At 32.6% G+C, this 16,012-nt stretch overlaps 2 protein-coding genes across 5 annotated transcripts in view; both read left to right on the forward strand.

Annotated features, from left to right (window-relative positions):
* Nucleotides 1–5,400: 5,400 nt before the first annotated feature.
* Nucleotides 5,401–7,590, forward strand: LOC139525289 (uncharacterized). Its single transcript, XM_071320492.1, has 3 exons — nucleotides 5,401–5,668; nucleotides 6,275–6,502; nucleotides 7,304–7,590. Exons 1-3 carry the CDS (start codon nucleotides 5,401–5,403, stop codon nucleotides 7,588–7,590), a joined length of 783 nt encoding a protein of 260 aa, XP_071176593.1.
* A 276-nt stretch (nucleotides 7,591–7,866) lies between these two features.
* Nucleotides 7,867–16,012, forward strand: part of LOC139524712 (uncharacterized) — an 87,760-nt gene continuing 79,614 nt past the window's right edge. For 3 of the 4 annotated variants that reach the window (XM_071319730.1, XM_071319733.1, XM_071319732.1), the window contains exons 1-8: nucleotides 7,867–8,088; nucleotides 8,587–8,799; nucleotides 9,562–9,792; nucleotides 10,211–10,423; nucleotides 10,649–10,876; nucleotides 11,340–11,579; nucleotides 12,696–12,926; nucleotides 15,149–15,388. In XM_071319730.1, coding sequence (XP_071175831.1) covers nucleotides 8,013–8,088; nucleotides 8,587–8,799; nucleotides 9,562–9,792; nucleotides 10,211–10,423; nucleotides 10,649–10,876; nucleotides 11,340–11,579; nucleotides 12,696–12,926; nucleotides 15,149–15,388 — 1,672 coding nt within the window. In that variant the 5' untranslated portion in view covers nucleotides 7,867–8,012. The remainder of the gene's footprint in view (nucleotides 8,089–8,586; nucleotides 8,800–9,561; nucleotides 9,793–10,210; nucleotides 10,424–10,648; nucleotides 10,877–11,339; nucleotides 11,580–12,695; nucleotides 12,927–15,148; nucleotides 15,389–16,012) is intronic. The other variant, XM_071319731.1, reaches the window with a different exon arrangement.

A 16,012-nucleotide genomic window follows, 5' to 3' on the forward strand; every position in this document is an offset into this window, starting at 1 on the left:
AATTCTCTCTTTTTTAAGGATAAAATCTCTCTTCATAACATGATAATGAAAATTCTAAAATTTATAAAATCGATGTGGAGCTTATGTCAATAGATATAAACATTTCAACAAATTTTCTTGAAAGTAGGGGGAAGTGTTTTCTAGTTATTGTCTGAAGTGTGGATGATGGACTAATAGACAACAGTATACTATATTATGTTGTGTGTGAGACATTGGTATAATAAAATGGTTTCGAATGAATAATGATTAGAAACTGTTTAATGCAGTTATTGAGGGAACGACAGTGAAGAAATTCCTGAGATCAATGCGTTTGAATCCTAAGAATTCAATTTTTGTTGAAATGAAACAAAGTTCAATTTTTGACCCTTTGGATCTTAATGTAAACCAATTTGAAAAAGGGACAATCCTGTGCAATTGAATATTTCTTGTAATATATTATATTATATTAAATTATATGTCTGGAACACGTAAAGGTTGCAGAACCCAGAGACATATATACACATATATACATGTGTATATAGCAGCCACTATGTTCCGTCAGTTACTTTGTTCCGGCGGAACTTTTCAACTAGTTATTTCGTTCCGATGGAACTTTCCAACTAGTTGTTTTATTGGCGAGTGCAGTCGAAAAGTTCCGGAAAAAAGTAGCTAGTTAAAAAGTTCCCGGAACAATGTATCTAGTTGAATAATTCTGGCAGAACAGAACAACTAGTTAATTCGGTCAGAATGTTGCCTTCATAACGAAATAAGTTGTAATTCATTGTTATACATTAATCTGAAATTGATATTTTTAAAAGTAACCACATGAGGAGGAACTTTTGGGCTAGTTTGTTAGTTCCGGTTTTGACTTAATATATTTCCCAAAGAGGAACTTTGTGACTAGTTGATATGTTCCTTTTGACTTTTGTAATCAGTATCTTGGTTCCCCTTTGAAAGGTTCAAATATAATATGTTACGCTTTTACTTTGCATCAATTCTCCAAATGGAACTTTGTGACTGGTTGGTAAGTTCCGTTCAGGGAACTTTTGGGCTGCCGGGTTTGTTAGTTCCAGTTTTGACTAATTTGGCAAAAAGGAACATTCTAACTAGTTGATATGTTCCGTTGGAACTTTTCAACTAGTCACTTTGTTCCGGTGGAACTTTTAAACCAAAGGAAGAGCATAGTAACTAGTTATTAAGTTCCTCCGGAACTTTTCGGCTAGACTAGTTAGTTCTTTCCGCCCGGAACTTTCCAACGTCGGAACAAAAGAGCATTTACATAATATATGTCTCTGCAGAACCTAAAAGAAAATAATAAAAAAAAAAAGACATTCAAAGGAGTAGGTCCGGTAAGGACCGATTTTGGCCTCAAATTTCAGGTTCGTCTAACGAAAGATTTTGACCACTTTTTAAACACTTAAGTGTCTATTTTATTTGATTCAATTAGTTTCTGTGAAAGATTTTAACTAATTTGGTCATTAAAAACGACCAAATTCAAGCTGAAATATGAAAACTCTACCAAATATGCCGAAAAATGTCACTTTTCAGATGGTTTTTGTCAAAAATGAAAGTGGCCGCATCCGTGTTCATCCTCAACCTTTATATATGTTATGTTCTCATCATCAAATACAACTTACATTTCAATATCAAGGATGAACACGAATGCGGCAACTTTCGTTTTACACGGAAACCGTCTAAAATTTAATTAAAATGCTAGAATATTGAAGATTTCAGTAATTTAGCATGACTTAATGGTGCTAGTACTGATATATGTGCATTGTATGGTCAAAAACAGCCCATATTTATCTAGCATAAGCATGCTAGTGTCCAATAAATAACTAATAGTTTACATTTTAACAATTTTGTAAAACTGCTATATTTTGGGGCCAAAAAGGGGTCTTACTGAACCTACTCCTTTGAACAGTTAGCTTGAAATAGCTCCTAATTAGAATCAAGGATGTATGTCAGATATACATCCTTGTTTTAATCAATTTAATATCTGAACTAAATGATCCTAAATGAATTAGACAGTGAACCAAAGAAAAAGAAAAACTTAAACAAAAAGTAAAATCACAAAAATACTGAACTTAGAGGAAGATCAATTGGGAAAGTCTATAATCACATGGCAAAATCAAATAACAAAACACATCAAAAACGAATGGACAAAAACTGTCATATTCCTGACTTGGTACAGGCATTTTCAAATGTAGAAAATGGTGGATTAAACCTGGTTCTATAGCGCTAACCCTCTCACTTTAATGACAGTCTCATCAATTTCCGATATTTTTACATTGATGCGTTAAATAAACAGACACAATAAATATAATAGTCAAAATATGGGTACATCAGTCATCATCGTTTGACAATTTTAAAAGGAACCACAGTCGAATTCATACTGGAAAGTTCGTTACTTTCCCCTTCTTGCAATGGCTCATTATTGAACAGGTTGGGAACAAACCCTCTATATGGTGATTATACCTGTATAGAGGGATAATCTTTCTATAGAGGGATAAAATTATCCTTCTATAGAGGGGTATTTTTCTTTAGACTGGATTTAAATCAAAATTATGGGGCAGAATGGCATTCTCTACTTTAATATTTATATGGCAGTAGCCTCCAACAGTTGATGTACCAATTGATGTACTTAGTTTAATATGCACATGTCCAGTTTGCTGCTTATCTGACTAAATATAAAATCTATTGTTCACCATGATTGAAAGCTGTGAGGATCAGGTAAATTCTACTCACTTATGCCTCACTGAACAGAATTTCTATTGTTAGATTTAACATGAAATTTAAAGGTCAACTATTCCTTTTGATGTTGATCAGGTGTTCAGATAGGTATACAAAAGATTGCAAGTTTTGTCACTTTAGCAGAAAACTGGTTATCCCAAATTTTAGTAAAGTGCATATATTGATACATATAATGCTAGAGATTATAGCCAATATAACTAGAAAATGCCATTCTGCCCTAATTTGCTTTAAATCCAGTGCAAACAAAAATACCCCAGGCCTCTATAGAGGGATAATTTTATCCCTCTAAAGAAGGATTATATCTCTATACAGGTATAATCACCATACAGGGGGTTTATTCCCAACCTTGAAAGTTCAAGACTGCAGAGTAGCCCAGATTTACTGTAGATGACGAAGATGAAGGTAACATACTCATTCACTACATGTTGTTAGCAGGCACTCTTAACACTAGACAACTTGATGCAATGTATGTTCGTTCAAGTCGATCAAGAATTTATTAGGTCAACATTCATTTTTACCTCATCACTACTTTTAGTTACACAGTGTGTAATTGTCATAATACGAAAATTTATCGGGTCAATAAAATTCATATCGGGTGAGGCGAAGCCAAACCCGATATGAATTTTATTGACCCGATAAATTCCGTATTAGGACAATTGAACACTGTGTAACGAATTTATCCTGATTTTGTTATATTACATGTTATTATATTTAAATTCAATATAAGGACAATATCAACCAAATATATTTTAGATATTTAATCTAAAACTGTGAAAAATTAAAATATTAGGACTATGAAGCAATTCATTTTTAATTTTTATTAGGTCAATGGTATAAGGGAGATAGTCCCAATTGACGTAATAAATAAGGGAGATAATTCCTATTGACGTAATAAAAAATTGTACTGAAATTTATTAGGACAATATCAGCCAATCAAATTGCGAGAAATTACTCTAAATCAGGATAAATGTTATTAGCAGGCACTCCTAACACTGGACAACTTGATGCAATGTATGTTCTTTCAAGTCGATCAAGAATTTATTAGGTCAACATTCATTCTTACCTCCACATGTCCAGCAATGTGGGTGCTATTACCATGTATTACACTAATGTTGATATGTAAGTCATAAGTAGTGTTAGACCCTGTTCACACTAGCATTTTTGTTAATCGATCTAATTTAAATCGATCGAAATAAAACCAGTTAGCGTTCACATTATCCTTAATCATAGCGATCTCTATCAGTCTAATCTGAACCACTGCGTTCACACTGAGACTACTATAAAACTGTGTTATAGTAGTCTCAGGTTCACATTACAATTAAAAACGCAATCTGTCTGACCTTTTTACCCGTAAAACTGTAAACATTGTGTATAAATAGAACTGATTTATCAAATTCATGTATAATACAACGATACACATACTTGACAGAAAGTAAAAGTTATTGTTTATCTTGAATCACAAGTTAAAATTTTTGTGATACGGTGTAATTGCAGTTTTCTTTAAATTTGAAAAAAATATCTTTAGCAACAAAGTTACAACATGACAAAATACTGTGGTTCCTGAAAAGAGAAAAAAAAATATCTAAGAAAAAAGACACAGATTTTGCAAATCTATGCTACAGCTAAGACAACATGTTTTCAGTTATTTTAAAGGCCTGTTAACAGAAATATGGGTTAAACAACGAACCTCTGGGATATTTTGCCGCTATACATGCGCATAAGTTATTTTCAATTCAATGGTACTAGTTTAAACCGATCTCTGCGTTCACGTTTAAAGTAAGATCGGTTTACTTTAGATCAATTCAAACTAAACTACCTCTTTTGGTGTTTTAGTTTAGACCGATTGAAGATCGATTCACAGCGTTCACATTGGCCCTTAAATCGATCTAAAGTGAACCGGTCTATTTTAAATCGATAAAAATGTCCTAGTGTGAACGGGGTGTTAGTAGATAATTGATATTTTTTATAAAATTTTAAATTATGAAGAGTAGATCCACCCACAGGCATGTGATATCCCAGTGGATAGAAACAAATGCCTGTGGATTTAGTGGTGCCTCCCTTTTCTAGATACAAAACAGCCCTTCATCAGCTGTGCTAGTGGAATACATCTTTAGCTCAGTTTGAACACCTGAACAGAGGTGGTTTTAGGGCCCCTAGGTCCCACCCTTATGAGGGAAAAATTTGGTTTATTTTTTAGGGAATCACTGGAAAAGGCCACTCTTATGACAGTCTGTGTGTTCCCCCTCTCAAAAATGTCTAGATGCACCACTGTTTTTTCTTCCTGGGACATGTACCAGATTTGAATAACAGCTGGTACTGTGATTGATTTTGGAATGAAACTATGCTCTCTGATTACTATTGGCGCCCAACAAAAAAAACATGTAAAATTTTGTACTACCTCTCCCTTCACTTTAGGTCTTCCACAGAATTCAATTTGGCCCCATCTACTTGTATTTATATTGGCAACGTTCTCGAGTTGTGACTCTTTCAGATGAAACAGAAAGGTCATAATTTAGAACCAAAATATGAATATTAAATTTCTTCCCATAAAAGGTGTGGTTTGTAAAACAGCTGTATGTGTATTAAGAAAGTGTGACATACAATGTGTAGACCTAAATTAATAGTCTTTCAATTCGAAATATGATATTACTTAAAAAGTAACCATCAATGAATCAATCTAAACAAGAAAGTAGATATTCTCCTTGGACCCAGAATAAACAAATGTTGTATATTTCAGAGGAAGTACCAGATTTTTGTAAAGCCAATCCCACTGCAGTAATACCAAGCCTGACAAACTGTGCAGAGTTTTATAACTGTTCAGATGGAAACAAAGCCCATGAATGTCAATATCCAGATCTCTTCTCTAAGATATCTCATAAATGTGAAAATTTTACTGGTGTACAATGTAACAATAGGACAGAACCACAAGCTCCATGTAAGTATGAATTTTTAACATCTCAATTTGTATTAGGTCATATATTTTTGTAAATATTTTTCATTTTGAAATATTTTTACACAGCTTAATGCATGAATTTTCATACAGAAATACTGGCAACAGTGATCTTTCTGTAACCATGCAGGACTCATGCTACCAAGTGACTGGGGTGAAGAAGTTTCTTTTCCTAATTTGGTTAAATGTATATATACATTGTTATACCAGGTAAAAGCATTGTTTCAATTTTGGATATCATTTTGTTAAGTTTATATATCTTTATACAAATGAATGTCTTCAGCAGAATAGTTTCCTCATTGAAATTTTGTTGATAAAAGATAATTTCTTTTCATACAAAATACAATCCTGTACACTCATGAACACTTTTCATAAGATCCAAGACAGCAATTGATTATTCCATCAACATATTTGATAAATTAGTACCATATTTTAACCACAGCTTTAAACATCCTTAGAAATATACCTGTAGTTACAATGATTACAGTAACAAAAAAGTATTATATTATATTTCCGAAACTTTAGTATTCTTATTGTATGAATTATAATGTTACATCTGAATATATATATGACTTCTCTTTTTTATTTTAGGTGAATATAATCAGAACTTGTGTAATGGTAAACCAGGCTGTATATCATGCCCAAAACGATTGCCAAGTTGTGTTGGGAAACCTGACGGGAGTCAACCATTCCCTAGCAAACTGTGGATGGAGGACTATGTCAAATGTTATAAAAATAGGACAATGTCAGTGGTCAAATGTCCTAAAGGACAATATTTCCATCCTAACGAACAGAAATGTAAAACTAAAGTAGATAAAGGTAAACCACTGTTAATTTTGTATCCATATTTTGAATTATTGATGATGAAGAAGGGGTAAGGGGTATAAACTCATGAAACAAAATTCCTACACATTGAAAATCTAGAGGAAAAGAACAGACTTTTTTACTGTCTTCAAGTCACAGTGACTTCAAAGCTAAATAGGTCCAGATGAACGGAGCACCAGAGTGAATGGAGTGATTCACTTGAAGTTGATAATGATATATCAAGATGAACACAGATGAGGGATAATATCAACCAATTCAGGACAAGAATTTTACAAATACTTGTCATTATTTAAAAACAATATCATTTGTGATATACAGATGAATATGGTGTGGGATTTTCTCACTTTGTTGAAGACCCATTGGCGGCCTTCAGCTGTGCTCTGCTCTATGGTATCTTTGACACATTCCCCATTTTCAAACTTTATTTTATTCCTTTTACAAGGTTATCTGGAAAAACATAATTTCCAAAACCAAATTAAGGAACATTTATAAACTTTAAAATGTGATGGGCCTTAACAGAACTTAATTATCAAACCTAAGAAGTCAACTTTCCCTTCAAAGGATGTAAGTTTCTCTTTTCAGTGCACTCCACCTTTGTCCACCAATATCAAGAAATAGAGGCGGGTCTATTATTGAATTTTTAGAGTTGATATACATGTACAAGATTACTGTCAAACCATCAACTAATATTCTATCAGACAAAGTTCAATCATGCTCACTACTTTATTCTTCCAGACCAAGAAAATTGAATGTTAAGAAGTCATCAACCTATCACATATATTCATTATATTTCAGTTGATGTACCAGATTACTGTACAGCCCATCCCAGCGCCATTTTACCAGACCCAGATAATTGTGCTCACTACTTTAACTGCTCTGATCCCACAATGGCCACCATAACCAGAGGAGCAGGTCAGACTCCAGGAAATTACAGGAAGGAGTGTCACTATCCAGACTTATTTGATGACAGTATTAAACAATGTAATAAGTTTGAAATGGTCAACTGTGACAAGAAACAAGAACCTCAAGCTCCTTGTAAGTTATTATTTTTTTTGACTTGTTTAGCTGGTCAATATAAATAATATGAAGTGAGGATGAAGATAAAACATTAGAAGTTTACCTTCATTTTTTAAATGAAGAAAACAATACGTGAGAAATTAAGTTTTATTGAGAATCAGATGCATGTTTGTAAAAAAAACCCTGAATAATGATAAAGAAACTCATCTGGCCAGTGACAGAAACATCTTGAAATGGTTTAATTACTACAATACATAAAATTGGAAACAAGAAGAAATAAATGGTTGAATTATTTGTCTGGATTTTGCATTCATATTTTATTTGATTTTAAGGTGAATACCAACAAAACTTATGTCAAGCTGTCAACAAAACCTGTGATCCTTGTACAAAGAGACTTCCATCTTGTGTGGGGAAATCTGATGGATTAAATCCATTCCCTGCCAAGTTGTGGCAAGCAGATTATGTCAGATGTTATAAAAATAGAACAATGGCCGTCTCAAAATGTCCAACTGGAGAATACTTCAATCCTAGACTGGACAAATGTATGAAAGTTGTACAACCAGGTAAGTCATAATTTCTTCTGAAACAGGTCTTTTTAGGATATTTTGTAACCTATGTTTTTAAAACTCATGAATGAAAGTTTTGGAATGAGGTTAATCATATCTTCTGACTTTTTTATGTCCCACTGAGGGGCATTATGTTTTTTGGTCTGGTGTGTCTGTTCTTATGTCTATCAAGGTAGTTTTTGATAAAGCTGAAGTCCTATTAACTTGAAACTTAGTACACTTGTTCCCTATGCTATGATCTTTCTCATTTTAATGCCAAATTAAAGTTTTGACCACATTTTAATAGTCCACTCAACATAGAAAATGATACTGCGCATGGGGCATCCCTGTACTATGGACTTATTCTTGTTAATATATAGGTTTGCTTTGTATTACTTATATTATACAGCTATGACAATCTCAGATTGTTGTTAGGTTCACCTTTGTTCCTTATTTAGTTATCATACCATTTTATTGCGAGTTACGCCTTGAAGGCTATGGTTTTTACTATTCCAGTTGACATACCAGATTATTGTAAAGTCCACCCTACAGCCATGATACCTGACCCTACAAACTGTGCCAAGTTCTACAACTGTTCACAGAACATGGCCACTAAAACAGCTGTAGCATCAGAGTGTAAATATCCTGATCTATTCTCTGACGTTTCCCAGAAGTGTGAAAGATTCCAGAATGTGTCGTGTAAATCGAGGATGGAACCACAAGCTCCCTGTAAGTTTACAACTTTAGGTATAGGGATAAAGTCATTTCTTGTGTACTGTTCTTTAAAGTCAATTAAAGTGATGCAAATTATAATGTATTGTTGCATCATGTATTTTCATTCTTCTGACAGATTTAAATTTACTGTATATAGATATAAGAAGATGTGGTATGGTTGCCAATGAGACAACTTTTCATTCAAGTCAAATTTATAAAAGTAAACCAGAATTGGTCAAAGTTAGGTCTTTTACACGGAGCCTTGGCTCACACTGAACAGCAAGCTACATGTATAAAGGACTTAAAAAATGACTTGTGTAAAACCATCCAAACAGGAAAAACAACTGTCTAATCTATATAAAAACGAGAATAAAAAAAAACATGTATGAACCTTATCAACAAACAACAACCAATAAACATGAGGTAATTTTCATGAATAAGGCTGATTCCATCAATTTCTTTCCGTTCTTACAAACAAAGCTTTGTCAAACTGAATCCACATTTAAATGAAAGACATCATTATTAAAAATATCATGTTTTTACACAGAAAACAAATTGTAAGGTTGTTTTGGTTTTGCAATGGCACTGTTCATATGGCATCTATGCTTCATGCCATAGTGTAAAACTTGCATTGATTTGCACAAGGAAGAAAATTGTAAAAGAAGAAAAGTGTTATTTTAGTGAGAAAGTATTAAATCACTGCAGAGAAATTACAAAAAATATTTTATATGTACTTGTCTTATAATGCAGATATATTATAATTATTTTATTCCTCAGGTGAATATGACCAAAACTTGTGTAAGCCAGGAGACATGAACTGTGAATTATGTCCTAAACGTTTACCGAGTTGTCGTGGACTACCTGATGGTGATGAAGCTGTCCAATCAGCTCTGTGGACAGATCTGTATGTCACATGTCTGATAAATAGGACCATGGCTGTGCGTCACTGTCCTGTTGGTCAAGTGTTTGATCCCAGTCAGTTACACTGTGTCAGTAAAATACCAAAAGGTAAATTTGTAATTAATAGTTAAAAGTTTTGAATGTTCTCTTATTTTTTCCTCTTTTAACAATTACAAGCAAAATGTTCAAGATTTTCTGATAGCTTGTTAAAGTTGTCTCTGCAACCATACATTATGGGATCTTAAGTGATCTGGTTAGAGAATTCTGGGAAAGATGTTACACGCATGATGTTGATGGATTTATAATATTGGTAATGATTACTTACCAAGCTAAGGTACTTTAAATTTCTCAGTTACTTATAAAAGAACAATTGCAAGCATGTGAATGATTGAAAAACAATTAAGCTTTCCTTTATGATTTTAAAATGTAGACAAAAAAAAGCATTGATGATAATTCTAGTGTGACATTTTTCTTTTAAAGAAAAATTAAAAATCCTATAATAGAATTTGTTTGGAACATTTTCCAGGAAATATTGATGCCTTCTGTCTGGCTAACCCCACATCTATAGTGCCACACCCAGACACATGTGGTCAGTACTACAACTGTTCAGCCATGTCCAAATATGGTCATCATCTCCAGGAATGTCAGTACCCAGATCTGTTTGATGATGTCAGTCTGACATGTAAAGACTTTGAACAAGTCAAGTGTAACAAATCAAAACATGAACCAGAGGCCCCATGTAAGTACTTTTATCCAGCACTGATGAATTTGATTGAAACATCAACTGATCTTCATAAAATGAAAACATTAATGAAAACATTATTTTGTGTTATTCTCCAAGTAGATTAATGTACTGTTCTTAATGCAGAAAAGAAAATAATGAAACTTTTTAGTCACATTTTAGTTTGTCGTTTTGTATATAAACAAATTAATGTATATGTTACTCTAATATTTTTTCTTACAGGTGAATATTTACAGAATAGATGTAATGCATCAGATCCAAGTTGTCTTCCATGTCCCAAACGTCTGCCTTCCTGTGTTGGACATCCAGATGGAGACAACTCATTCCCAAACAAACTATGGATGTCTGACTACATCACCTGTTATAAAAATAGAACATTGAATATAGCACACTGTAGCCATGGTTACTTCAATCCAAGGACAGCCAAATGTGAAGATGATGTTCCTAAAGGTAATATTTAGGAATTAATTAAGGGAGAAGGAAAGCAAATCCATATTTTATTATTTACAGAGTCTGTTACATAGTAAAATGTAATAAAACTTTTTTTAATTAAAAAAAACGTCAGAATGCTATTAATTTGGTATTATATATTAGTTAAAAGAAGCTATTTTAAATTTCCTGCCAAAAAAGGGCAGTTGATGTATTTTTATATATGTGACATCATTTCTTTTATTCTGGTTCCGCATTAATATAAAAAAATGCTTACCAATTTAACAAGTTAAAAGAAAAAACCTTCAATTTCATAGAAACAGAGTTCTAGAGCTTTAAAACATTGTTATGATAACCTCTTGAACTTTGTGCAAAACATAATCGTTACATTAATAAGCATGTAATCTTTGGATGTTTTTCAGTTGATCTGGTTTGTTCATCAGAACCAATTTATATTATAGTTGATTTTAATTTTGTTTTTCAGTTGATGTACCAGACTACTGTACAGCCCATCCCAGCGCTGTTCTAGCAGATCCAGATAACTGTGCTCACTACTTTAACTGCTCTGATCCCTCCATGGCCACCATAACCAGAGGAGCAGGTCAGACTCCAGGAAATTACAGGAAGGAGTGTCACTATCCAGACTTATTTGATGACAGTATTAAACAATGTAATAACTTTGAAATGGTCAACTGTAGTAAGAAACCAGAACCACAAGCTCCTTGTAAGTATGCTTGAATAGAAAAATAAATCTTGGCTCCCTTGCTTTCTGAACAGATATATCATGTTATGGAGGGGTAATTGCGAGAAATACTAGTCAAGGGACTAAAATTTCCCAAGCCACCAGGCGAGGAAAATTCGGTCCCAAGACTGGTATTTTTTCACAAATACTCCTCCATAACATGATATATCGGTTAAATTACACTGAGTAGGTTTGGATTTAAACTCTTGGTACAGGTGAAGATAAATTTTATTTTTATTTGAAAGCTGTAATTCATTAACATGTTGATGCATAATTTTGAGGATAAGAGGATATTATCATAGAACCGCGGGAATTATGAATGTACTTATAAGCTTAAGCTAGGTTTTTTTTAGGTTATGTCATATCCAAAAAAAATTTGGCGGGGAGATGCTCGAGAGTGTAAAAAAGGAATATTCAAAATGCAAATTCACTGGCAGTGGTGAAAACAGGCAACTATTTTTAAAATGAGGAAAAATATTAGAATATGCAAAAAATACACTGGGTATCAACCAATCAAAATCTGGCTTTCTTATATAAGGTGTAATTATATTATAAATTCACCAATTCTGTTGGCCTTCATATCAATTTTTCAGTTCATATAAAGTGACAAAACATTACCTAACCTTACTTGGCCTGAAAAATTTAACATAATTGTAATTGCATACAAGAGTCAACTGGTTCCCAGATGTTTGTTAGTACATAAACAGTAAAATATACCTAGCTTCAAGCTTTCATTTCAAACCAAAATTGGCATTGCATTTGGGTGAGTTCTGTGCAAAACATTTACACTCACTTATATGTTCTTCCCGGCTTGGCTTAAATAAATGGTTCTATATCCATGAAACGAGCATAAGATAATTACCCCCGGAAAAATAATGAATCCACAGTTAGTTTATACATGTTAAGTCTCAACTTTCTATTAGCATTTCTGTCATCTCCTGACTTCAAAATTTACAGTACAATAGAAAAGAGTAGTGATGTTTGTAAGTGAGTGTTTTGAAATAAGATATTTAACATAAAGACAAAAATCATGTGCAGTTGTTGTGGAACTATATCAAATTTCTTGGTTTTTCATTGTAATGTATTTATTTATTTCAGGTGACTATCAACAGAATTTGTGTCAAGCTGTCAACAAAACTTGTGATCCTTGTACAAAGAGACTTCCATCTTGTGTAGGGAAATCTGATGGGTTAAATCCCATTTCTGCCAAGATGTGGCAAGCAGATTATATGAGATGTTACAAAAATAGAACAATGGCGGTCACAACATGTCCAACTGGAGAATACTTCAACCCTAGACTGGATAAATGTATGAAAGTTGTACAACCCGGTAGGTATTTCTCAGTAAAACATTAATTGAAATAATTATATTTTTGTGATCGGATTGCTTTCCTTAATAAATGTGGTAGGGCCACAATTAAAAATATTTCAGTTTGTCCAAACCCGACCCATGATGACTGGGTGTTGGTAGGTAGGTAGGCAAATTCTTTTTTTTTTTTTTTTTTATCAGAATTTGCATGAAAATATTAAAAGATTTTAAAACAGTATATCATGGCTTTTTTTTCCGTCAAACCTTTGTAGAGAAAACCAAAAGCCATGAATTTAAAACCTCTATAAATAAATTAGTCTACTATATGATTTGTATCCTGAGATGTTTATAACACTGACAATTGCTAGCTGTGTGAAAGTGCTGGTGGATTTATGAAGTGATTTTCAACAGTTCCATCAACACGATGTTTGTGTAAAAAAAATATCAGCTGAGTATGTAATTATTAAATTTGTTTGCAGTTTTTAAATCCTATTTCTATTAAAATATTTATATGAATTATTATCTATCATCCTTAGTTTGTGTCTTGTTTATGTTTTGAAAACAAATTTGTATTTACATTATCACACAGGTTAACTAATTTGGCTATAAATAGATCAAAGCATGTTCTGTAGAATCTCCAAACTAAAAACGTATTTGTTATAATTTTATTTCTTTAAATAATCAAGTTTAAATTTTTGAAAATAATCATTATTGATAAAATATAATTGCATAAAGTTAACGTTTTCTGAAGACTATTTATTTTTAGGTCATGGTTCTAGAGGCTTCCTCACAAATTTGTATAAAAATCCAATATGGCGTCCATAACATGTTTTTACTTTTGCACATGTGAAAAAAATATTTCTGTCAAAAGTCAGATTTCTCTTGTCAAAAGGGATTTATATTGCAATAAATTATTCAGAGGGAGTTACATTCAGTTAAGATTATATTTCTGATTCTGTGAACAATTATAGTTTTATCAAATTCTCCCAAACAGCAACGTACTGATCTTGTCTAATGAGACTTGTAAATTTGAACTATTTGAATAAAAGGGCATCTAATTTACATGATAAAGAAAGATTATAATTAAAGACAACAATTTATCAAGAAATAATTCCTTTTTATTCAGTAAAAACAAAATCTTCTTGCAAGATTGTAAATTCGCAACTTCCGGATCCATTTCCTGTCAGAATAACATTGAAAATATTCGATTGCACATGGTTTTGAACAAATCTACCTGAATATTCTTATCAGATATTCGATAACACGATGAAATTAACATTGAGCATATAGGTAAGGGTTTGGTAGTACAGACAACTACAGCGTAAAAAAAACTGTGCCACTTCACATGTTTTACTTCTTTACGTTCGTTAAATCAGAAGATAAAAACAGAGAACATCGAATCGATTAACTGCGTCTTTTATACGCTTTCTTTTAATCTTATTCACAGTTACTTTAAAACGCAAAGACGACAAACATTAAGTTTTGTACGATGACGGAGCGGACCCAAAAAAAATCTGAAAAAAAAAAAATTCTTCAAAAAAACGTCAAAAAAAGAATTTGAGTCGGCGGGTTTATTTTGGGTCGGTCGCGTTTGGGCAAACATACAATCTTTTTATTTTGGCCTAGTCTACTAGATCCTTGGTCGAGCTTAGGAAGTACTCTTATTTTTAGCTCAGTCAGTATAAATGCTGCTTTGTAATACATAGGTTCCTGTTTCTAGCCCATGGGGAGAAATAAGAAATAAGTGATTTTGCAATAGAATCATGCTATCCTGTCCTGTTACATTTGTAATTAAGATAAAGTGTTGAAAATTGAATGGCTAAAGTTCAAAACCTACCCTGAGATTCAAACAAGTATTGATATGTTTCTCTTTATAAGCGCTTATGTCTGTATCCCTCTTTCTGTCTCCAATGATAGTTAAATAAGAGTTGAAAGTTTCAATGAAGTGTGAAGCTAAGGACTTATCTATTTGTGATACATGTTCCATTTATTTGTATGAATCCATTGTAATGCTCAAGGCTTAAATATTTGTAAATCTAAAACAAACTATATAGATTGAAGAGTTTTTAAAACAAAGAGAACCTTTCATGAAAAGTCATTGATTTTTGGTATAACAGAGTTTCTTTGTTATTGTCTGATGACTATGCATGTATTGCATGTTAAATTTGTGAATAGGTCAGTATGGCCAATTTACCAAGCTCAGGCAATAGTGCTCTCTGTAACACTTCTTGGTTATCTTTCAGTTGACATACCAGATTATTGTACAGCCCATCCCAGCGCTGTTCTTCCAGACCCAGATAATTGTGCTCACTACTTTAATTGCTCTGATCCCACAACAGCCACCATAACCAGAGGAGCAGGTCAGACTCCAGGAAATTACAGGAAGGAGTGTCACTATCCAGACTTATTTGATGACAGTATTAAACTATGTAATAAGTTTGAAATGGTCAACTGTAGTAAGAAACCAGAACCACAAGCTCCTTGTAAGTATATGATGAAAAACATTAGTAATATAAAAAATGATTAATTAATAAATTTCTTTAAAAAAAAATTACATTATTACATGTGTATTGTATGGGACACTTCTAACTTATTTGAGAAAAAGAAAAATAACTTTTGACATGATTTGTTAAATATTGATATGAGGAGGTGTGGTATGAATGCCAATAAGACTACTATTCTACTAAGACTAAATGATATGCATGTAAATGCCTGTAGTGCTTTCAACAAAGAGCAAATCCGATACTGTATAGTCGATTACAAAAGGACCCCTCTAAGACAAAATGTGAAACAAGAAACCAATGTCCAGATTTATAAAAAAAACAATATGATAGCAACCAACGACTTGGACAGAATTACAGGCTCCTGATCATACTGATGATCCCTGTTAAAAACATATTCTCATGACTCATCACGGTCATGTCTTGTAATAATTTTATACAATTTAGTTTTAGCAACATATTTTGAAATATTTAGACTTCCTGTTAGTAACAGTAAACAATGGCCATATTAATCTTGTTTGGATTTATTGCCTATTTAATTACACAATTTTGAAATATCGCTACATTGACAACAACACGTGGGATACTCTATATCATTATGTAATG

Source organism: Mytilus edulis, chromosome 5, assembly GCF_963676685.1.
Source record: "Mytilus edulis chromosome 5, xbMytEdul2.2, whole genome shotgun sequence".
NCBI lineage: Eukaryota > Metazoa > Mollusca > Bivalvia > Mytilida > Mytilidae > Mytilus > Mytilus edulis.

Bases quoted from the DNA above. Each gene is read 5' to 3' on its own strand.
- LOC139525289 (XM_071320492.1), top strand. From the start codon at position 5,401: ATGAATCAATCTAAACAAGAAAGTAGATATTCTCCTTGGACCCAGAAT. The intron at 5,669-6,274 runs GTAAGTATGAAT...TTTTTATTTTAG, and splicing joins GACAGAACCACAAGCTCCAT to GTGAATATAATCAGAACTTG. The intron at 6,503-7,303 runs GTAAACCACTGT...ATTATATTTCAG, and splicing joins TAAAACTAAAGTAGATAAAG to TTGATGTACCAGATTACTGT.